The 22,849-nt window shown below is 41.2% G+C and overlaps 1 protein-coding gene across 5 annotated transcripts; it reads left to right on the forward strand.

The window, feature by feature from the left end:
* The first annotated feature begins 63 nt into the window (after positions 1–63).
* OCIAD2 (OCIA domain containing 2) lies at positions 64–21,160 on the forward strand. Of its 5 annotated transcripts, none has more exons than XM_027102990.1 (7): positions 64–163; positions 8,797–8,925; positions 12,955–13,051; positions 14,632–14,685; positions 17,829–17,876; positions 19,024–19,141; positions 20,802–21,160. In XM_027102990.1, the coding sequence occupies exons 2-7, from the start codon at positions 8,860–8,862 to the stop codon at positions 20,881–20,883; spliced, it is 465 nt and encodes a 154-aa protein (XP_026958791.1). In that variant the 5' UTR covers positions 64–163; positions 8,797–8,859; the 3' UTR covers positions 20,884–21,160. The 5 variants fall into 5 exon arrangements, with proteins under 5 accessions (XP_026958791.1, XP_026958794.1, XP_026958793.1 ...); XM_027102991.1 differs by lacking the exon at positions 64–163 and adding an exon at positions 7,041–7,062; XM_027102993.1 differs by lacking the exon at positions 19,024–19,141.
* Positions 21,161–22,849: the final 1,689 nt, after the last annotated feature.

The following is a 22,849-nucleotide window of genomic DNA, read 5'->3' on the forward strand; positions in this document are numbered from 1 at the left end:
TGTGAGGCCACCATCAGAGACAGCAGGATGGGGGATGGGGTGCACTTGCTGAGTGACTCACGTGAGGAAGCGAGGGGCGGTGCGCCGCTGGGGCCGGAGCAAAAGGAAGAAAGAGGCAGAGGGAAGCTCACCGAGCACAGGCGAGGTCCCGGGAGCGAGCGCGGTAAGGGGACCACGGGCCCCGGGGTGGTCGCCAGGGACGGGCGCGGGCGCCGGGGAGGCGGGAGCATCCGGGCTACAGCGGCGGCCGCGCGGGGAGGCGAGCTCTGCTGGGCGGGCGTCTGAGACGCGGCCTCTGAGGCGATTCTCAGCCCCGCGTATGAGCCCGCCTGGGGGGGGGCGGGGCGGTGACAGCGGAAGGGATGGCGAGAGGGGATGGCCTCCTCTGCCCGCATTACTTCTGGGGTCCTCAGGACGGAGGTACTTGGCCTAGCATCGCCTCTTCCAACCGCTCCTCGCTGGCCCGGGCTCCAGCCGCGACCCTGGGATGGCGGCGGATTCCTGCAGGCTGATCCCGGCCCCCCCGCCTCAAAAAAATATCCCCGCCGGCGCTCCCCTACCAGAAAGTGCAGTGACCCCCCTGTGCCTGTGGGGCCGATCACACGCCCCCACCCCCATCCTGCTGAGCGCCTCCCTCCCACTGCCCACCTGTCAGCACTCCTGCCGCCGCCAACAACGGAGGAAGCAGAGGGACCCCAAACCAGACCTGGGCATGGGGTGAGGGCTGCACCCGGAAGGCGAGACCCTGAGAAGGCCTGCTTAGATGTGGACCAGTGACTAATTGGGTGTGAGGGGACTTGACCACCAAAGCTGTGTTGTGGTATCTTTGCTTCCAGATTTGAGGCAATGGCCTAACTAGGCAAAGATACTCTAATTTGGCCTTAGGTCAGCAAACACTTCCTGGAGGTCCTCAAGAAATAGAGCGCCCGGAGCTTTGACAGCTGCCCTTTACTGCTCACACACTCACTGTGTGCTTGTGCTGAGCTAATGCTTATGGACCTCATCCCTCTTCTTTGCAACAGCCCATCAAGGTCCATCACCTGCACTTAGCAGGTGAGAAAGCTGAGGCACAGGCACTTTAAGTCACTTGCCCCAAAGCAAGGGCTAGCAAAGAGTAGAGTCAGGATCTGAAAGCAGGTCTTTCTACCCTAGGGCATCACGCTGCCTCTACAGTAACATTAGGTGCTGAAAGTGAAACTTAGTACAAGTACGGGTCCCCTTGGCTTGTATTTCTGGCAGCTTAGTAGGAAACAGAATTGTGTATGATGAGAGGTTCATTTTGCATGGAAATCAGTGGTTGTCATGGAGTGCGGATCTGCAGAGTGCATTGGCCATTGGCGGGGCAGGTGGTGCGGTAGCGCGTGGTCCCCCTGGACTATGCCCATTGTTGCGAAATCACTTTTCTCAGCCATGTGACACCAATGATTCACAATCCTCCTTCAGAAACTCCCTCTCCTTTGTATCAGCTATTCTTTCTCAGTCATCTCCTTGGCTTTTTTTTTTTTTTCCCTCTTGTTGGTATTCCCTTGGCCTCAGTGTTCACATTTTCCAGTACTCGTTTTAGACAATTTTATTGATGTTTCCTACTTTACCTATCATCTCAATGATGGCAACTCCCAAACTGATCTTTCTAGACTACCCCTAATCTGTTAACTCCAGACCCAAATCCTCAAATATTCTAATCCCTACTGGCTAATTGCAATGTATGCCCACAAGGCACCCAAATCCAATATTTCCAGATACAAATTTATCATCTCTAGCCTTCCCACAAGGGTCTTGGTTCAGGTCTCTTCACATCCTTGCCTGGGATACTATAGCACCTTCCAAATTGGTCTTCCTGCCCTCTTTTTTTTTTTTTTTTTTTAGCATCATTATTGGAGTATAATTGCTTTACAATGGTGTGTTAGTTTCCACGTTATAGCAAAGTGAATCAGCTATACGTATACATATATCCCCATATCTCTTCCCTCCTGCATCTCCCTCCCTCCCACCCTCCCTATCCCACCCTTCTACCTGGTCACAAAGCACTGAGCTGACCTCCCTGTGCTATGTGGCTGCTTCCCACTAGCTATCTATTTTACATTTGGTAGTGTAGATATGTCCATGCCACTCTCACACTTCGTCCCAGCTTACCCTTCCCCCTCCCCGTGTCCTCAAGTCCATTCTCTGTGTCTACGTCTTTATTCCTGTCCTGCCCCTAGGTTCTTCAGAACCTTTTTTTTTTTTAGAGTCCATATACATGTGTTAGCATACGGTATTTGTTTTTCTCTTTCTGACTTACTTCACTCTGTATGACAAACTATATCCATCCACCTCACTACAAATAACTCAATTTCGTTTCTTTTTATGGCTGAGTAATATTCCATTGTATATATGTGCCACATCTTCTTTATCCATTCATCTGTCGATGGACACTTAGGTTGCTTCCATGTCCTGGCTATCGTGAAGAGAGCTGCAATGAATATTGTGGTACATGACTCTTTTTGAATTATGGTTTTCTCAGGGTATATGCCCAGTAGTGGGATTGCTGGGTCGTATGGTAGTTCTATTTTTAGTTTTTTAAGGAACCTTCTTACTGTTCTCCATAGTGGCTGTATCAATTTACATTCCCACCAACAGTGCTAGAGGGTTCACTTTTCTCCACATCCTCTCCACCATTTATTGTTTGTAGATGTTTTGATGATGGCCATTCTGACTGGTGTGAGGTGATACCTCATTGTACTTTTGATTTGCATTTCTCTAGTGATTAGTGATGTTGAGCATTCTTTCATGTGTTTGTTGGCAATCTGTATATCTTCTTTGGAGAAATGTCTATTTAGGTCTTCTGCCCATTTTTGGATTGGGTTGTTTTTTTTGATACCCAGCTGCATGAGCTGTTTGTATATTTTGAAGTTTAATCCTTTGTCAGTTGCTTCGCTTGCAAATATTTTCTCCCATTCTGTGGGTTGTCTTTTCGTCTTGTTTATGGTTTCCTTTGCTGTGAAAAAGCTTTTAAGTTCCATTAGGTCCCATTTGTTTATTTTTGTTTTTATTTCCATTTCTCTAGGAGGCGGGTCAAAAAGGATCCTGCTGTGACTTATGTCATGGAGTGTTCTGCCTATGTTTTCCTCTAAGTTTTATAGTGTCTGGCCTTACATTTAGGTCTTTAATCCATTCTGAGTTCACTTTTGTGTATGGTGTTAGGGAGTGTTCTAATTTCATTCTTTTGCATGTAGCTGTCCAGTTATCCCAGCACCACTTATTGAAGAAGCTGTCTTTTCTCCATTGTATACTCTTGCCTCCTTTATCAAAGATAAGGTGACCGTATGTGCGTGGGTTTATCTCTGGGCTTTCTATCCTGTTCCATTGATCTATATTTCTGTTTTTGTGCCAGTACCATACTGTCTTGATTACTCTAGCTTTGTAGTATAGTCTGAAGTCCAGGAGGCTGATTCCTCCAGCTCTGTTTTTCTTTCTCAAGATTGCTTTGGCTATTCGGGGGTCTTTTGTGTTTCTGTACAAATTGTGAAATTTTTTGTTCTAGTTCTGTGGAAAATGCCATTGGTAGTTTGATAGGGATTGCATTGAATCTGTAGATTGCTTTAGGTAGTATAGTCATTTTCACAATGTTGATTCTTCCAATCCAAGAACATGGTATATCTCTTCATCTGTTAGTATCATATTTAATTTCTTTCATCAGTGTCTTATAGTTTTCTGCATACAGGTCTTTTGTCTCCTTAGGTAGGTTTATTCCTAGGTATTTTATTCTTTTTGTTGCAGTGGTAAATGGGAGTGTTTCCTTAATTTCTCTTTCAGATTTTTCATCATTAGTGTATAGGAATGCAAGCGATTTCTGTGCATTAATTTTGTATCCTGTACTTTACCAGATTCATTGATTAGCTCTAGAAGTTTTCTGGTAGCATCTTTAGGATTCTCTATGTATACTATCATGTCATTGGCAAACAGTGACAGCTTTACTTCTTCTTTTCCGATTTGGATTCCTTTTATTTCTTTTTCTTCTCTGATTGCTGTGGCTAAAACTTCCAAAACTGTGTTAAATAATAGTGGTGAGAGTGGGCAAACTTGTCTTGTTCCTGATCTTAGTGGAAATGATTTCAGTTTTTCACCATTGAGAACGATGTTGGCTGTGGGTTTGTCATATATGGCCTTTATTATGTTGAGGTAATTTCCCTCCATGCCTATTTTCTGGTTTGTTTTTTTTTTAATCATAAATGGGTGTTGAATTTTGTCAAAAGCTTTTTCTGCATCTATTGAGATGATCATACGGTTTTTCTCCTTCAATTTGTTATATGGTGTATCACATTGATTGATTTGCGTATATTGAAGAATCGTTGCATTCCTGGAATAAACCCCACTTGATCATGGTGTATGATCCTTTTAATGTGCTGTTGGATTCTGTTTGCTAGTATTTTTTTGAGGACTTTCGCATCTATGTTCATCAGTGATATTGGCCTGTAGTTTCTTTCTTTGTGACCTCTTTGTCTGGTTTTGGTATCAGGGTGATGGTGACCTCATAGAATGAGTTTGGGAGTGTTCCTCCCTCTGCTATATTTTGGAAGAGTTTGAGAAGGATAGGTGTTAGCTCTTCTCTAAATGTTTGATAGAATTCACCTGTGAAGCCATCTGGTCCTGGGCTTTTGTTTGTTGGAAGATTTTTAATCAAAATCTCAATTTCAGTGCTTGTGATTGGTCTGTTTATATTTTCTATTTCTTCCTGGTTCAGTCTCGAAAGGTTGTGCCTTTCTAAGACTGTGTCCATTTCTTCCAGGTTGTCTATTTTATTTGCATAGAGTTGCTTGGAGTAATCTCTCATGATCCTTTGTATTTCTGAAGTGTCAGTTGTTACTTCCTCTTTTTCATTTCTAATTCTATTGATTTGAGTCTTCTCCCTTTTTTTCTTGATGAGTCTGGCTAATGGTTTATCAATTTTGTTTATCTTCTCAAAGAACCATCTTGTAGTTTTATTGATCTTTGCTCTTGTTTCCTTCATTTCTTTTTCATTTATTTCTGATCTGATCTTTATGATTTCTTTCCTTCTGTTAACTTTGGGGTTTTTTTGTTCTTCTTTCTCTAATTGCTTTAGGTGTAAGGTTAGGTTGTTTATTTGAGATTTTTCTTGTTTCTTGAGGTAGGCTTGTATTGCTATAAACTTCCCTCTTAGAACTGCTCTTGCTGCATCCCGTAGGTTTTGGATCATCATGTTCTCATTGTCATTTGTTTCTAGGTATTTTTTTATTTCCTTTTTGATTTCTTCAGTGATCTCTTGTTTATTAAGTAGTGTATTGTTCAGCCTCCATGTGTTTGTATTTTTTACAGATTTTTTTCCTGTAATTGATATCTAGTCTCATAGCCTTGTGGTCGGAAAAGGTACTTCATATGATTTCAGTTTTCTTATATTTACCAAGGCTTGATTTGTGACCCAAGATATAATCTGTCCTGGAGAATGTTGCATGAGCACTTGAGAAGAAAGGGTATTCTGTTGTTTTTGGATGGAATGTCCTATAAATATCAATTAAGTCCATCTTGTTTAATGTATCATTTAAAGCTTGTGTTTCCTTATTTATTTTCATTTTGGATGATCTGTCCATTGGTGAGAGTGGGGTGTTAAAGTCCCCAACTATGATTGTGTTACTCTCAATTTCCCCTTTTATGGCTGTTAGCATTTGCCTTATATATTGAGGTGCTCCTATGTGGGATGCATAAATATTTACAGTTGTTGTATCTTCTTCTTGGATTAATCCCTTGATCATTATGTAGTGTCCTTCTTTGTCTCTTGTAATAGTCTTTATTTTAAAGTCTATTTTATCTGATATGAGGATTGCTACTCAGCTTTCTTTTGATTTCCATTTGCATGGAATATCTTTTTCCATTCCCTCACTTTCAGTCTGTATGTGTCCCTAGGTCTGAAGTGGGTCTCTCGTAGGCACCATAAATATGGCTCTTGTTTTTGTATCCATTCAACCAGTCTATGTCTTTTGGTTGGAGCATTTAATCCATTTACATTTAAGGTAGTTATCAATATGTATGTTCCTATTAGCATTTTCTTAATTGTTTTGGGTTTGTTACTGTAGGTCTTTTACTGTAAGTCTTGTGTTTCCTGCCTAGAGAAGTTCCTTTAGCATTTGTTGTAGAGCTGGTTTGGTGGTGCTGAATTCTCTTAGCTTTTGCTTGTCTGTAAAGGTTTTAATTTCTCCATTGAATCTGAATGAGATCTTTGCTGGGTAGAGTAATCTTGGCTGTAGGTTTTTCCCTTTCATCACTTTAAATATGTCCTGCCACTCCCTTCTGGCTTGTAGAGTTTCTGCTGAAACACCAGCTGTTAACTTTATGGGGATTCCCTTGTATGTTATTTGTTGTTTTTCCCTTGCTGCTTTTAATATTTTTTCTTTGTATTTAATTTTTGATAGTTTGATTAATCTGTGTCTTGGCGTGTTTCTCCTTGGATGTATCCTGTATGGGACTCTCTGTGCTTCCTGGACTTGATTGACTATTTTGGGAAGTTTTCAACTATAACCTCTTCAAGAATTTCTCAGTCCCTTTCTTTTTCTCTTCTTCTTCTGAGACCCCTATAATTCGAATGTTGTTGCATTTAATGGTGTCCCGGAGGTCTCTGAGACTGTCCTCAATTCATTTCATTCTTTTTTCGTTATTCTGCTCTGCAGTAGTTATTTCCACTATTTCATCTTCCAGCTCACTATCCATTTTCTGCCTCAGTTATTCTGCTATTGATTCCTTCTAGAGAATTTTTAATTTCATTTATTGTGCTGTTCATCATTGTTTGGTTGCTCTTTAGTTCTTCTGGGTCCTTGTTAAATGTTTCTTATATTTTCTCCATTCTATTTCCAACATTTTGGATCATCTTTACTATCACTACATTGAATTCTTTTTCAGGTGGAATGCCTATTTCCTCTTCATTTGTTTGTCCTCTTGGGTTTTTACCTTGCTCCTTCATCTGCTGTGTGTTTCTCTGTCTTCTCATTTTGCTTAACTTACTGTGTTTGAGGTCTCTGTTTTGCAGGCTGCAGGTTCGTAGTTCCTGTTTTTTGTGTCTGCCCGCAGTGGGTAAGTTTGGTTCAGTGGGTTGTGTAGGCTTCCTGGTGGAGGGGACTGGTGCCTGTGTTCTGGTGGATGAGGCAGGATCTTGTCTTTCTGGTGGGCCGGACCATGTCTGGTGGTGTGTTTTGGGGTGTCTGTGGCCTTATTATGATTTTAGGCAGTGACTCTTCTAATGGGTGGGGTTATGTTCCTGTCTTGCTAGTTGTTTGGCATAGGGCGTCCAGCACTGTAGTTTGCTGGTTGTTGAGTGGAGCTGGGTCAGCGTTGAGATGGAGATCTCGCGGAGAGCTTTCACCGTTTGATATTATGTGCAGCCTGGAGGTCTCTGGTGGACCAATGTCCCGAACTCAGCTCTCCCACTTCAGAGGCACAGGCCTGACACGCGGCCAGAGCACCGGTCAGCCACATGGCTCAGAACAAAAGGGAGAAAGAAAGAAAGATTGAAAGAGAGTAAGAAAGAAAGAAAGAATAAAATAATGTTATTAAAATAAAAAATAAAGAAAATTATTAAAAATTAAAAAGTAATTAAAAAGAAGAAAGAAGAGAGCAACCAAACCAAAGTGCAAATCCACCAACAATAACAAGCGTATACTATAAAAACAACAACAAACAAAAAAACGGACAGACAGAACCCTAGGACAAATGGTAAAAGCAAATCTATACAGACAAAATCACACAAAGAAGCATACACATACACACAAAAAGAGAAAAAGGAAAAAATATATATATTAAAAAAAAAGAGAGCAGCGAAATCAATAAACAAATCTTCCAGTGATAATGAACTCTAAATACTAAACTAAGATAAACATAAAATCAGAGACAAATTAGATGCAAAAAGCAAACCCCAAGTCTACAGTTGCCCCCAAAGTCCACCTTCTCAATTTAGGATGATTCATTATCTATTCAGGTATTCCAGAGATGCAGGGTACATCAAGTTGATTGTGGAGATTTAATCCACTGCTTCTGAGGCTGCTGGGAGAGATTTCCCTTTCTCTTCTTTGTTTGCACAGCTCCTGGGGTTCAGCTTTGGATTTGGCCCCGCCTCTGCATGCAGGTCGCCTGAGGGCATCTGTTCTTGGCTCAGACAAGATGGGGTTAAAGTAGCAGCTGATTCGCGGGCTCTGGCTCACTCAGGCTGGCGGGGAGGGAGGGGTACGGAATGCAGGGTGAGCCTCTTGTAGCAGAGGCCGGCGTGACGTTCCAGTAGCCCCACAGACCCTCTTGAAAGCTCAGGAATCTTGGTCTTTGGTGTCTTCAGACCTGACCAGAGAGAACAAGCCTTTCTTCCTTAGCACCGTGTGCATGCCTCTAGGGAAGCCCTTTGCATGTTGTGTAACTGCTGACTTGTCTGTCTTCCCCTGTAAGTTCCTTTAGCACTGATTTTGTCTTATCCTTTGTATCCCTTGGCCTGGCACATAATAGACAGTAAATATTTGTGTAGCTAATGACCTTGTTATGAATTGAAATTTTTTGATGACAGTTTATAGTTCATAAAACATTTCACGGTGCCTCAGGTGACATCTCACTCCACTCTTCCTCTGATCTGTCACCATTAGTCAGTTAATGTGTGTGTGTTGGTAGAGGAGGAGCATTAGAAAGTGAGTTTGCAGGTGGCTGGAGATGAAGGTGAATGACAAAATGAAAATAAGTTCGCCAAATAGGGGAGTTGATCCTAAGGGTGTTTTTACGGTTGACATAAATGTCAGTCACGGCATGGTGACTCTCTTCTACTTTCCTTAGACATCGGGTCAAATGAGGAAGCTGAGTCCACTCAACTAGAAGAGAAGCAAAGACAAAGTCATCATGGCTTCAGTGTCTACGCATGAACACCAAGATAAAGGTCCCCATTTGCCACCACCAAGCAAGCAGGTATATTTCTAATTTGAAAGTCTGCCATCGAAAGAGGAACATCATACAGGACTTCCCTTAAACCTCATCCTTGATCAGTCATCTTAGTTTTTTCTGTCTGGCGCTTTGTAGGATGGGTTCAGGGAAAATAGAATGGGGAAGGAAAGTGTGTTTTTGGCTGCCTTGAAAAGGAGCCTTTTCAATTATTTACAAAATCCTTTCTTTACTCTTCCCTGTGTAGAATTCAGCTTAACTAACTCTTCCATAGGTTGTCAGTGACTGAAGAGGTTTCCTTTACCAGAACAAAACTCTTAATGGAATCTCACAGAATGCTACAGGATGCATGTTTTTTCATTTCTGTTATCAAGGCTAATCATACTAAGGCTATGCTGCTGACAGGTGTTCCTGTTTGGGATGGCAGAGTCCTTAACTACTAAATTAGGCATCAGATTGAGAACCCCAGTGTTAACAGGGACACAGTTTTTCAACTTCTTGAGAATGAATACTGTTTGTTTCGGGGACACATAAGTGAAGAAAAGAGAAAGTATTGTGATGGGATAGTAGAGTTCATGTTCTCTGGAGTCAACCTTTTCAAGCTAAAAATGGGTTATGGAGGAGATGATATTTAAGGAGCAAAGTTTAGGAGAGGCAAATAGACAAATGATATCACATCATAAGGAATTTAGACACCCAAGTTGCCTTTGTGAAATGGAGATCCGTAAAACATTTATGGTTCTACCGAAAAGGATCACCAGAGCTCCCTGGTGACACTGCAGCAGCTTCAGTCTTGACTGCAGGACTCACAGCAGTTGTGATAGTTGGGGTCCCTGCCCATGGATGTGTGTATGTGTGTGTGTTTCGTGGGAGGAGAGGGAGGGAGGTGTTGCTTATTTCTGCCGCAGCCACAGGCAGAACCAAGAAGAAGTATTTGCACTGGGATGAGGAAGAGTGCTTGCTGAGCTAACGTAAGTGGTGACCAGATTCTTCCCTGGTCACTGTGACTCACCCTGACCACCACTAACGTGTGCTGTGCTATGGGGAGTTGTAGAGGAAGAAGAGGTAGGTTGCCTGCTTGGGCTGTTTGTAGAGCTCTGAAGGCACAGGTGCCACAGGATCCTTGCATGTCACCATCATGCACGTAAAGTGCTTGGCACAGTGCCTGGCCTGTGTGCGAGTGCTCAGGGAATAGTGATCACCATTCACATTGACATCTACTACAAACAAAGAGTCAAAAAAGAACATTTGCAAAATCAGCAAGGTGAACTTCAAAAGCCATGGAACTGCACCTCAACAAGAAAAACACTAAAACTCCAAGAGATGAATGGCAGAGGACCTACATAAGTAATTCACAAACAAAGAAATAGCAGTGTGACTTAAGGAAAAAATTAAATAAAATTTGTTTCTAAGAAACAAATGAACCACCCACAGAACGGGAAAAATTATTTACAAATCATATATCTGAAAAGGGTCTAGTATCCAGAGTATATAAAAAGCTCTTACAACTCAATAACAAAAAGACAGCCCAATTGAAAAATGAGCAAAGGGCTTGAATAGGTGTTTCTCCGAAGAAGATATATAAATAGCCAATATTCAGATGAAAAGATGCTCAATGTCATTAGTCATGAAGGAAATACAAATCAAAACCACCATTTCACAATCACTAGCATGACCACAGTCAAAAACAGAAAGAATTTAGTTTATTTAGTTTAAATAAATTGAATAATTTATATTAAAAGCATTTAAAGTGCTAATTTAAAAAAAAGAAACAAAACACGTGGGTTCAGTCCTTGGTCAGGGAACTAAGATCCTGTAAGCCGGATGGCGGAGCCAAAAAAAAGAAACAAAACAGAAAATAACAAATGTTGACAAGGATGTGGAAAAATTGGAAATCTCCTACATTGTTGGTGGGATTAGAAAATGGTGCAGCTCCTGTGCAAAACTCAAAAAGTTAAACGTAGAGTTGCAGTATGGCCCAGCAGAGCTGAAAACAAAAACTTGTGCAGGAATGTTCATAGCAGCATTATTCACAATAGCCAATGGTGGAAACAATCCAAATGTCCATCAGTGGATGAATGGAGACACAAAATGTGTTATATTCATACAATGGAATATTATTGAGCCATAAAAAGAAATGAAATACAGATACATGTTACCACGTGGGTGAATCTTGAAAACATTATGCAAAGGAAAAGAAGCCAGCCACGAAAGGTCACATGCTGTATGATATTGTTTGTACCAAATACCCAGAATAGGCAAATCCAAAAGGCAGATTAGTGGTTGCTAGGCAGTTGGAGCGAGGAGGGAATGAGGACAGACTCCTTACTGGGTATGGAATTTCCTTTTGGGGTGATGAAAAAGCTCTGGAACTAGATAGCGGTGATGGCTGCACACATCGTAGATATACTGAATGCCATGAATTGTATACTTTAAAATGGTTAAACACAACATTGTAAAACAACTATGTTCCAATATAAAATGAAAAAAAAATAAAGTGTATGAGAGGATGAAAAAATGTATAAAATGGTAACTATTATGTTATGTGTATTTTACCACAATAAAAAATTAATGAGTCACTGAACAAGAAAAGATTACAACAGAGGTCTAGTTGCAGGGATTGCCTCAACAGAGAAGGACAGTCTGGCTGAAGACTACATAGAGATGCTCAAACACATTAGTTATCAGACAATAAAATATTGCTTTATACCTATTAGACTGTTAAAGTTTAGAAAACTGGATAATGCCAAGTGTTACAAAATCCTTTCTTTACTCTAACCTGCTTGGAATCCAGCTTAACTAGCTCTTATGCGGTTCTTAGGCATATAGAGGAACGTTCACACGCTGCTGATGGGAGTGGATGCTGGTGTAGCCATTGGGGAGAGCACTCTCGCAAGACTTTGTTCAACTGGAATATGCATGCCCTGTATTTTACTTCTAGATACATATCTGAAAAGCGTTCTCATGTGGGTCTGTAAGGGGACATTTGGAGACGGGGACTCAGAAGCGTCCTGGAGAATCATGCCGCAGTTAGAAACAGTGGACTAGATAAATATAGCAACATGGATAGATCTTAAAAGTGTAGAACTGAGTTGAAAACATTATTAATAATAAAACTAAATGTATAAAACAATGCCATTTGCATTAAAAACTGCAGGCACCCAAAACAATGAACATTTTGCAAGCATATATACAAACAAAAGATCCACATTAAACACCCAGGATGGCGGTGATGGGCAGAGAACGAGGATGGAGAATGTGGGTGAGAGTAAGTGAATAACCACATACATACCTACAAGAGGGGAGGATAATAAAAGATGGGAGTTAGTCCAGATCGTAGCACATCAACATGATAAAAAAAAGTACTGTAGAACTCATAAAAATAATGTCAACCATATCAATAGTTCCCCCAGATATTATGTGCAGACCATTTATAAATGTGTTTAAAAAAAACTGTTAAGATAAAAAGTAAAGTATGTAGAAAAATAAAAAGCAGTCTGCTGATGCTTTTTAGACTATAGTTTCTCACGGTCTAAAAATGCTTATAGAAGTATAAATAGGTAAATTGGAATACAGATCTATAAATAGATAACTTGTAATACTGCTCTGAGTGAGATCCCAGATGTGTAAATATTATGCTGTAGGGGAAGTCTCTCTCTTCACCCAGGAGGAGATCTTGAACTGGGTCTTAAGAAGACCAGGTAGGCAAAGGGAGTGAGTGTCATTGCAGGGACAGGGACTGCATAGACAGAGACTGGACGTAAGAAAGAAAATGTGACCTCAGCAGTAGTGCATTCTGACCAGGTATCTGCTTCATGCTCACTAGTCACTGAATCACTCTGCTTCTCCACCTGTGATTCTTTTCTTGGTTAAGTCCATCCATCGTTCACAGCTGGAAAGCACTGGCTGAAACTGGCCATTGCACAGTGCTGGCAGCGGGAAAGAACGCACGCTGTGTGACCAGAGTGAAAAGACCTCCTTGCCCTCCTCTAGGGAAGACAGAGCAGATGCTCTTCTGATGATTTCAGTCACGTCATCACGTAACTTTCCTTGCAGAGTCTGTTGTTTTGTCCAAAATCAAAACTGCACATCCACAAATCAGAGATTTCAAAGATTATCCGGGAATGTCAAGAAGAAAGTTTCTGGAAGAGAGGTAATTGCATCCCTCTTAATCTTTGTTAATACTGTTTTTGCTGCAATAAACTGCCTAATATCGTATTAGAATTATGGTATTGATTTATTTTTGAGCAGGGACTTTGCATAATTCCCTGAAGACACTGATACCTGAGGCTGCTTGGAATTTAAGTCCATATTGAGACCCTTTTAAGGTCAGGGATAATATCTGATTTAGGAGCTGTTTACCCCCCTTAGCAAAAAGTGATGCACACCTAACACTTTCTTTCATGTGACCGAGAATGTGTACCAAGAGTGTTATTTAGAATTTCTTGAAAGAGTAGACTTTCCACAATTCCACTGAACTCTAACCTTCATCAAGTTCAGGTTCATTGCTCCCTCCCAGAGCCAAGCACACTGCTTCACATATAAAAAGTACCTATTAAATATTCGTGGAATGAATGAAGAGTGGCAGCATTCTGTTAATACTTCCCTTACAATGTCTTGAAGTAACCTTTTCTGCCAAGTCTCTTCCTCTTTCTGGGCCCGCTTTATATGAGACAAGGGTGTGAACTGAGGCTGTGCATTAAAGTCCCGTTTAATTTTAAAAATTCGTGACTTGTCACTTGAAAATGTCATAATAGAGCCTATAGATATAGTCCCAATATTGCTGGCATAGGGATAATTTTACTTTGAAATACTCATTTTGATTTCTTAAATCATTCAAATCCAGTATCAGTTGTTTTTGGAAGTAACACTCCTTAGAAGTTGATGTTCACTGTTCATTACTTCTTATTGATTGTGCTGCTAGAAATTTTCTGACAACTTATGAGTGAGTAATTTATTTAAGCCCTAGTAGTTTAACATTTCAGTATGGCCCATTTGCCTACCATCAGGTAGATAGCTCTGAGTGGAAAAATTCGTTGCTACTTGATTTGTCTTGGTTACTAGGAAGAGCTAGCAACCAGGACAAATCAAATAGCAACCGATTTTTTTTTATCACTTCTCTGTGCTTTGGGAAGAAGTCATTTGACACATTTTGACAGAACTAGAAACTTCCTTTTCTGGACTCACTTGCCTGTTTAGAGATAAAAATCATCTCTAAACATGGCCCATGTTTACCTCGAATGTAGTAATCTTCAGAAAATAAACGTATCCAAATTGTGTGACAAAATGTCATAAAAGAGAAAAGCAGGGAACTATAGTAGATAGGGTGTGCAGTTTATCGTCCTCTTTTTTTAACTTTCATGCAGGATTGAAAATTTCAAAATATATAGCGAATGGAAACTCCCAAATTCCCCAGCTCAGCGCACACACATGAAGATGCCTGTGTTGTATGTAGTGATCCGAATCCGGTGCATGGTGGGTCTCAGAGACGGAGTGGCAGGGGATCTAGGTTTTGTCACATTAATGCTGTGCATTAGGTTGAGTGCCTGGGGCAGACCCCAAGAAAATTCTCCATGCGGTGCTTAATATTTGTCAAATTAGTAAAATAAAAAATGACTAAAATCTCACTGCCAAAGCAGGAAGAGAAAACACTCAGAGTAATTCTCCCTCATTCTTCTAGGTGAGGGGCCAAGTTTTAAAATACCAATATTGAAGGGCGTTTCTGTTTTACAGCTCTGCCTTTTTCTCTTGTAAGCATGCTTGTCACCCAAGGACTGGTCCACCATGGTAAGATTCAGTATTTGGTACATAGTTTAACTTAAGAGAATCCAGTTTTCTGGGGTCCTCCTGGCGGGTTTTGGTACTTGGCATTTATTTTTTGGTGAAGAATTTATTTATGCGGGCTTTTGCCTGTTTCTAGCCTACGTCCCCAGCTCTCCCTCCCATAGATGTCCTATTTCCCGGAATGAGTGACCATGACAAAGAGAAATTAAATTTGCAGTTGGAATTAAGGTCATTAATCCAGATGGGCCCAATATAATCAGAAGGGTCCTTGAAAGTGAGAGTGGATCAGAAGACAGAACCAGAGAGATGGCAGCATGAGAAAGACTCAGCTCAACATTCCTGAGTTTGAAGATGGAGGAAGGGGCCATGAGTCAAGCAATGAGTGGCCTCCAGAAGCTGGAAAGGAAGAAACCTTAGAGCCTTCAGAAGGGCTTGCAGCTCTGTTGATGCCTTGACGTAGCCCTGTACTATGGTCTGAATATTTGTATTCCCCCGCCCACCCCAAATTCACAGATTGGAATTCTAAAGCCCAAGGTGATGCTATTAGGAGGTGGGGCCTTTGCAGGTGATTAGGGCGTGAGGGTGGAGAGCTCATGAAGGCGGTTAGTGCTTTTACAAAAGAGACCCCACAGAGGGCCCTGCCCCTTCCACCACGTGAGGATACAATGAGAAGTCGACCATGCCAGCATTCTGATCTTGGACTTCCAGCATCCGGAACAGTGAGAAATAAATGTCTGCTGTTTTATAAGCCACCCAATCTGTGGTATTTTGTTATAGCAGCTCGAATGGACTAAAACACCCAGTGAGACCCATTTTGAGCTGCTGACCTCCAGAACTGTAACGTATTAAATTTGTGTGGGTTTTTTGGGGGGTTTTTTTGGCCGCGCTACATGAGGTCTTAGTTCCCTGACCAGGGATCAAACCCGTGCCCCCTGTAGTGGAAGCGTAGAGTCTTAACTACTGGTCTGCCAGGCAAGTCCCAAATCTGTGTTGTTTTAAACCACTGAGTTTGTAGTAATTTGTTACGGCAGCCCCAGGAAACTATTGCAGTGCCTGTCTCTGTACCAGAGTTCCTGTGTCTCCTAGGGCCTTGGTATATGGTTAGACAGATACTTCCCTGCACAAGGGTGCTCCAGGGAAGAAGTAAATGGGGCTGAAATTCACCCAAGCTCTGAACACCAAGCCATTTGTCCTGGAGAGAGGCTGCATCTGCCTCAGGAGGGGCACCCGTGTACAGCAGATCATGAGGACTGACGGCCGCCCTGCGTCACCCACATAACCTCTCCGTGCCTCTTAGCACTGTCCATTGTTCCCCTCTATTCCTTGTTCCTTGCCCTCTTTTTTCTCCCCGACTCTATCCAGCCAGAGAACCTATAAGCATTGCTTAGTCCCCAGACAGCAAGAAGGCACCTGACCCTGTGGAAGCCCATTATACTGAACACTGCTGATTACTAGGATTTTAGAGAGTACTTGTACCCAGGAAACATGAGGGAAGATGTTTAGCTCTTTTGGGGTCTGAAAGACCACATGTCATATATCTAGAAGAATCTCATTTCGGTCAGTATTATTGTTGTCTTTAAAGTTGATTTATTAAATATGATTTCATTTTTATAACTTGAAGATGGTCTTTTTGTGGAAATATATTAGTCAGTGATAAGCCTTTTTCAGAACATTTTTGACACAGAAAAACAAATATGGCCATGACATCTATGTATAGGGATTATGTTTTATGAATATTAAACTACTTGCTCAAAATCTACCATCTCTTACATCTGTACAAAAATATATTTTTAAAATTATTTTATTTTCTCTTTTTAAAAAATATTTATTTATTTTTGGCTGCATTGGGTCTTCGTTGCTGCATGCAGGCTTTCTCTAGTTGCAGAGAGCAGGGGCTACTCTTCGCTGCTGTGCACGGGCTTCTCATTGTGGTGGCTTCTCTTGTTGCAGAGCACGGCCTCTAGGCACGCAGGCTCAGTAGTTGTGGCACACGGGCTCAGTAGTTGTGGTTCACGGGCTCTAGAGCGCAGGCTCAGTAACTGTGGTGCACAGTCCTAGTTGCTCCGCAGCATGTGGGATCTTCCTGGACCAGGGCTCGAACCTGTGTCCTCTGCATTGGCAGGCGGATTCTTAACCACTGCACCACCAGGGAAGCCCTGTACAAATATATTTTTCCAGGTTGTGTATTACTTTTCTACAAATTTCCACAAACATAGTGGCTGAAAACAATACAAATTTATTAGCTTGCAGTCTTGAAGGTCGGAAGTCCAAAATGGGTCTTTCTGAGCTGAAATCAAAGTGTCAGCAGGGCTGCATTCCTTTCTGGGGGCTCTAGGGCTTCCTTTCCCTTTCTAGCTTCTGGAACCCACCCACATTCCTTGGCACATGGTCCCTTCCTCTGTCTGCAGAGCCAGCAGCGTGGAGCCAAGTTCCCATACTGCCGTCTGTCTGGTTCTGTCTCTGAATCCTTTTTCCACATTCAGGGGTCATCGTGATTACATTGGGCCCACCCAAATAATGCAGGATAATCTCTCTATTTTAAAGTCATCCGATTAGCCACCTTAATTCCATTTTCCACCCTAATTCCGTTTTGTTGTGTAAGGTAACATATTCACAGTTTCTAGGGATTGGGATGGGAACATCTGTAGGAACATCCATTATTCTGCCCACCATAGGTGGAAATGCTTTCATTTTAAAATTGTGATTATAAGCAACCATACTCCAATAAAAATTAATTTAAAAAAATCTTAAAAACAACAAACAAAAATAAATAAATAAAATTGTGATTATATATACTCTGAATCTCTAAATTGAAACTCTGTGTTGAGTTACTTTAAAAGGGAAGGGGCAACGACTAATTGCTTAGAACTAAGTTGTTATCTCCACCTTGCCTTGATATCTTTAAATACATCATGAATTGTCTGTTTCACGTTCTTTTTCTATACATTAAAGCCATTACTTGTTACTTGCCAAAAATGACTACTATTTGAGAGTTAAATTCAATCAAGATTTGAATTATCTCTTTTAAGATCATCTCTTTAGATTAAGAATCTGTGTATATCTTAAACCCTGAAGACTTCTTATACTTTATAAATTTAAATAAGTTATAAAATGAAATAATAATGCATTTATACATTACTTCTTAGGTTATTTAGCAGCTAATCCAAGATTTGGATCATTGCCTAAAGTTGCACGTAAGTCATAAAAGGAAAAAAAAAAGTTTCATTTTTTGAGCTTCCCTGGTGGCGCAGTGGTTGAGAGTCCGCCTGCCGATGCAGGGGACACGGGTTCGTGCCCCGGTCCGGGAGGATCCCACATGGCGCGGAGTGGCTGGGCCTGTGAGCCATGGCCACTGAGCCTGTGCGTCCGGAGCCTGTGCTCCGCAACGGGAGAGGACAAAAAAATGTTTCATTTTTTAAAAAGAAGATGTTTGTAGCAACTGGAGATAGGAATGTCCAGGTTAACCAAATTGCCTGTATTGACTCTCTGAAAAACCAGTCTCCATTTTTTTGCCACCTTGCAGTTTTTAGTTCGTTTGATACTTTCTGATGGGAAGCAGAGCAGTAGGGACTTCACCTTAGTCCTCTAAAGCATGAACTAGGAGGGCCTGGCAGGATAACAAGAGGACATCAACAGCAGAGTCTGAATGATAGCTCCATGAGAGATTTTAATTTTCTTCTTTTGGCCAGTCTTTTCCAAATATTTTCTATAACGGACGTAACAAATGAATAGTTTTTTTAAATCAGGGCTTTCTAATAGTACATTTACCATAAACGTAGGGTTTCACCTTCTTATACTGGTTATCCATAGACCTTTTACGTACACAGAGGACGTATTCCGGTTTACGACCTGAAACCTTATTCCCAGCAAGAATAGCAGGTTGAAAATGTCTTCCATGGTTCTGCCTCGTGACCTTCCTCCCTGACATGCAAGATGGACTGCAGCTCCCCATACTCCGATCCATAAAGAAAATTAAGGGGCTCTCCTACCCCGTGATTTGGAGGCTACCTAGAGCCACAACCCAAGTCCCATCTCTCCCTCCCATGGCTTCAGAGATCTGTTTGCCAGTTGGGCCTCCCTCTGGCTGCCCCTGTCTGGGCATCACCCTTGCTTGCTCTATCCCAGCCCTTCTACCTCCAGTTCAAAACTGAGGAGATCAAAAGTCTCCAGTTCCCAATACTGCTCTTTAATAGGGAACTTCATTCCCAGAGATTTTGTTCATTGATTCATCAGGGTACTTTTGATATAAGAATTATTGCTGTTAATAAAGTTCGAGAAGACCATTAATGGAGGAGATTCCAAACCTTTAAATTATTTATCTTTCCTAACCTGCTCTTACAGTTGCTGGTATCTTGGGATTTGGCCTTGGAAAGGCATCATACATAAGAGTATGCCAGAGTAAATTCCATTCCTTTGAAGGTCAGCTGCGTGGGGCTGGTTTTGGTCCAGGGCATAACAGGTTTGTACTCTGCTTTTTTGGGGTTTTTAAAATAAATATATTTATTTATTTTTGGCCGCGTTGGGTCTTCGTTGCTGCGCACAGGCTTTCTCTAGTTGCGGCGAGTGGGGGCTACTCTTTGTTGCAGTGTGCGGGCTTCTCATTGCAGTAGCTTCTCTTGTTGCGGAGCACGGGCTGTAGGCACACGAGCTCAGTAGTTGTGGCTCGTGGGCTCTAGAGCACAGGCTCAGTAGTTGTGGCACATGGGCTCAGTAGTCGTGGCGCACGGGCTTAGTTGCTCTGCGGCATGTGGGATCTTCCCGGACTAGGGCTTGAACCTGTGTCCCCTGCATTGGCAGGTGGATTCTTAACCACTGCACCGCCAGGGAAGCCCTGTACTCTGTTTGATTAAGGGATTATAATAAAGATAATTATTAAAAAGTAAATGAAAGATCATTCACCATTTACAATATTAAAATAGTTTTTAACATTCATATGTTGAAAAAAACTCAAAGTTTGAGTTGTTGCTATTCAACTTCAATAATAATTATGATTTATCTGGGTTACCTATTTCATTTGCTCACCAAACATTTAGTAAGTACCTACTATGTTCAAAGCATTGTACAAGTCTCTAAAGAATGCCTTGATCAGCAGACAGCTTCTACCGTCACGGGGTTACGCAAATTTAACCAGGGCTCTTGACTGCAGGACTTCTCAGAGCCTTTACTATATTAATATAAATCATGATTCTCATTAGGGGATACAAGCAGTAGGACTGTGGAGTAAGTGGCATTACCTCTGCTGTTAAGAGTCGCTGGGATCAAAGGGGGTTCTAACTGCTAACTTACTAAGCTGCGTAACCTTGGACAAGTTTCTTAAACTCTCAAATCTTCAGTTTTCTCATTTGTATAATATGGTGATCAGAATTTTTTTCATGGGATGGTGTAAGGAATAGAAATGATTGTTCATGACACTCAGTGAGAGCTCAGTAAATAATAGCTATTTCTACCATGGTATTATAAGACTAGCGTTGGGGACACGTTTCTCTAAAGAGCCCTTACTTGTCACAGTGGATTCTGTTTGAGATGCAGCACAACATGGTGAAAACAACATTGGACAGGAAAATCATTAATGGCCTTTTTGTGGAAGAAATTCGGGGAGTCTGAAACCAAGAAACAGCTCTGATAATTCCTGAAAAATATTAGGCTTGAGAACTTTAGCATAGAAAATACCTCTAAATAATCTAAAATATGATACAAATGAATTTATTTACAAAACAGAAACAGACTTACAGACATAGAAAACAAATTTATGGTAACCAAAGGGGAAAGGGGGCGGGGATAAATTGGGAGTTTGGGATTCACAGATACACACTACTATATATAAAATAGATAAACAACAAGGTCTTACTGTATAGCACAGGGAACTATATTCAATATCCTGTAATAAATCATAATGGAAAAGAATATGAAAAAGAATATATATAAACGTATGTATACATATAACTGAATCACTTTGCTGTACTCCAGAAACTAACACAACATTGTAAATTAGCTATACATCAATTAAAACTTTTAAAAAAATCTCTAAATAATGTTGTGTTCAGACTAGAGCTTCCAGGGTCAAACCAACATTTTTGCTTCTATTTTAGTACAAACCAACATTTTTGCTTCTATTTTAGGCACTGCCTGCTTACCTGTGAGGAATGCAAAACAAAGCATGGATTAAATAAGGAGGGAAGTTCACAGCCTTCGACTTCCTAAACTCTGTCTGTGGGTTTTCAAGTTTCCAAAAACATCTGAATTTGTACACCTTTAAAATGTCAAATGTACTTTAAAATAATTTACTTATAGTAGAACAGAAACATTGTGATTCTCTCACTCTATTGAAATGCTTTCGCCGGTTGATTCTCCATTGAATTGAGCATTCCATGTTTTTCTGTTGTTTAAGAACATGTTGGGAGCATTCATACACCAAAAGAAATTCTGTTGCAGTCTTACTTGCTTACAGTTAAATAAAAGAATTTAGAGTCTTCTCTGATTCACCCCATCCATTCTTTCACTCTGCTTTTGTTCAGGGTTTTAAGATCCCTGATGGAGGATAGGAATGAATGTTGAGGAGCTTGAGAATCATGGCCCAGTGTGTATGTGTGGAGGTAGAAATACAGGGCAAGAAAGACTGTGACTATGGGAAGTGCTTTCTAAAATGTAGGGGCCAAGATTTTTTAATGAAAAATGGTTCATTTTAAAGAGTCACAATATGAATCAACTGTCCTTTTTTTTTTTTTTTTTGGCTGTGTTGGGTCTTCATTTCTGTGCGAGGGCTTTCTCTAGTTGTGGCAAGCGGCGGCGGGGGGGCACTTTTCATCGCGGTGCGCGGGCCTCTCACTATCGCGGCCTCTCTTTTTGTGGAGCACAGGCTCCAGACGCGCAGGCTCAGTAGTTGTGGCTCACGGGCCCAGCCGCTCTGCGGCATGTGGGATCTTCCCAGACCAGGGCTCGAACCCGTGTCCCCTGCATTAGCAGGCAGATTCTCAACCACTGCGCCGCCAGGGAAGCCCCCTCAACTGTCCTTTTGATGACCTCGGTGACTTTATGTCTCCTCGGTATGGTGAAGTTTTAGAAGAGCCCATTGTTTTAGGTTCCTTGCTTAGCTAATGGATATATGCTCATGGTCAGCTCTCAAGAACTGCGTTCTTTTATATTCTGCTGGTGGCCTAAAAGAATAAACACAACTTCCCAAAATGTCCCTCAGGAACAGTTTACGTAATTCTGGGAGGACTCACTGGAAGAATTAATTCAGAGAATGATAAACTTCAGGGCTTTAAGGGAGCTCAGAGGCTGCCAATCCAACCCCAAGAGTTGCATTCCTCTTCTCCTGCCAGGTTTTTTGCATGAAAACAAACTCTTCCACTGGGGACCTTTTGTCTTTATGACAGATTGTCTGAGCCCTACATGAAAACTTCTCTTGCATCTTTGCATTTTCTCAGGAAAACACTTTATATATGTGTCACCATTTATATACTGGGGGTGTGTGTGTACTCGTTTGCATTTTACTTACATCTTGAAACCTGTACCAAGGAGGTAAAAAGGGAAACCTCATTGAAAGTTAATGCTTGATATATATTTTATTTTCTGTATCAAAAATATTTGGAAGTTTTTATTTTTACATGAACATTATGTGTATGAAATGGAATAATTTTGACCAAGTCTCTTTTTATGTTACCTATCCTGGTGTTTTTCCGTCGATAAAGTTCTATTTCTGTAAATCAGAACGCAGAGCCAATATCCTAGCATCTTGGATGCAGTTTAACTTCTGGCTCCAACGACTAGCAATTGGTGACTCTGTGTTATCTCAGCTATTGCAGACATTCAGAATTGGGCACTTTTATTTCCTGCGTTCCGGAAGATGATTTCCCAGGGATCAGAACATTTTCACATTGATAAGCACAGCAAGTCAGTGTTAAAACCCTTCTTGGGGTAGTGGGGAAAGATGAATCTATTATTGTTAAAAGGGAACATTGTTTTTAAGTGCTGACATCTTCATAGTCATTCTGACTCCAATTGGGTTTATGGTTTGGGCTCTCTGATTTTCCTAAGTGGATAAGTTTTTATTAAAGCAGTTTATCGCAGTGATCGTAGTGCGAAAGAAAATCAGTCAAGGAAAAAAACCTGGAAGGTCACCCAAGAAGTCTTGAATATTCTGCTGCATTATCTGTTGTATATATTA

This window comes from Aethalodelphis obliquidens, unplaced genomic scaffold, assembly GCF_003676395.1.
Source record: "Aethalodelphis obliquidens isolate GAN/ISIS:26980383/991018 unplaced genomic scaffold, ASM367639v1 scaffold6, whole genome shotgun sequence".
Classification (NCBI taxonomy): Eukaryota; Metazoa; Chordata; class Mammalia; order Artiodactyla; family Delphinidae; genus Aethalodelphis; species Aethalodelphis obliquidens.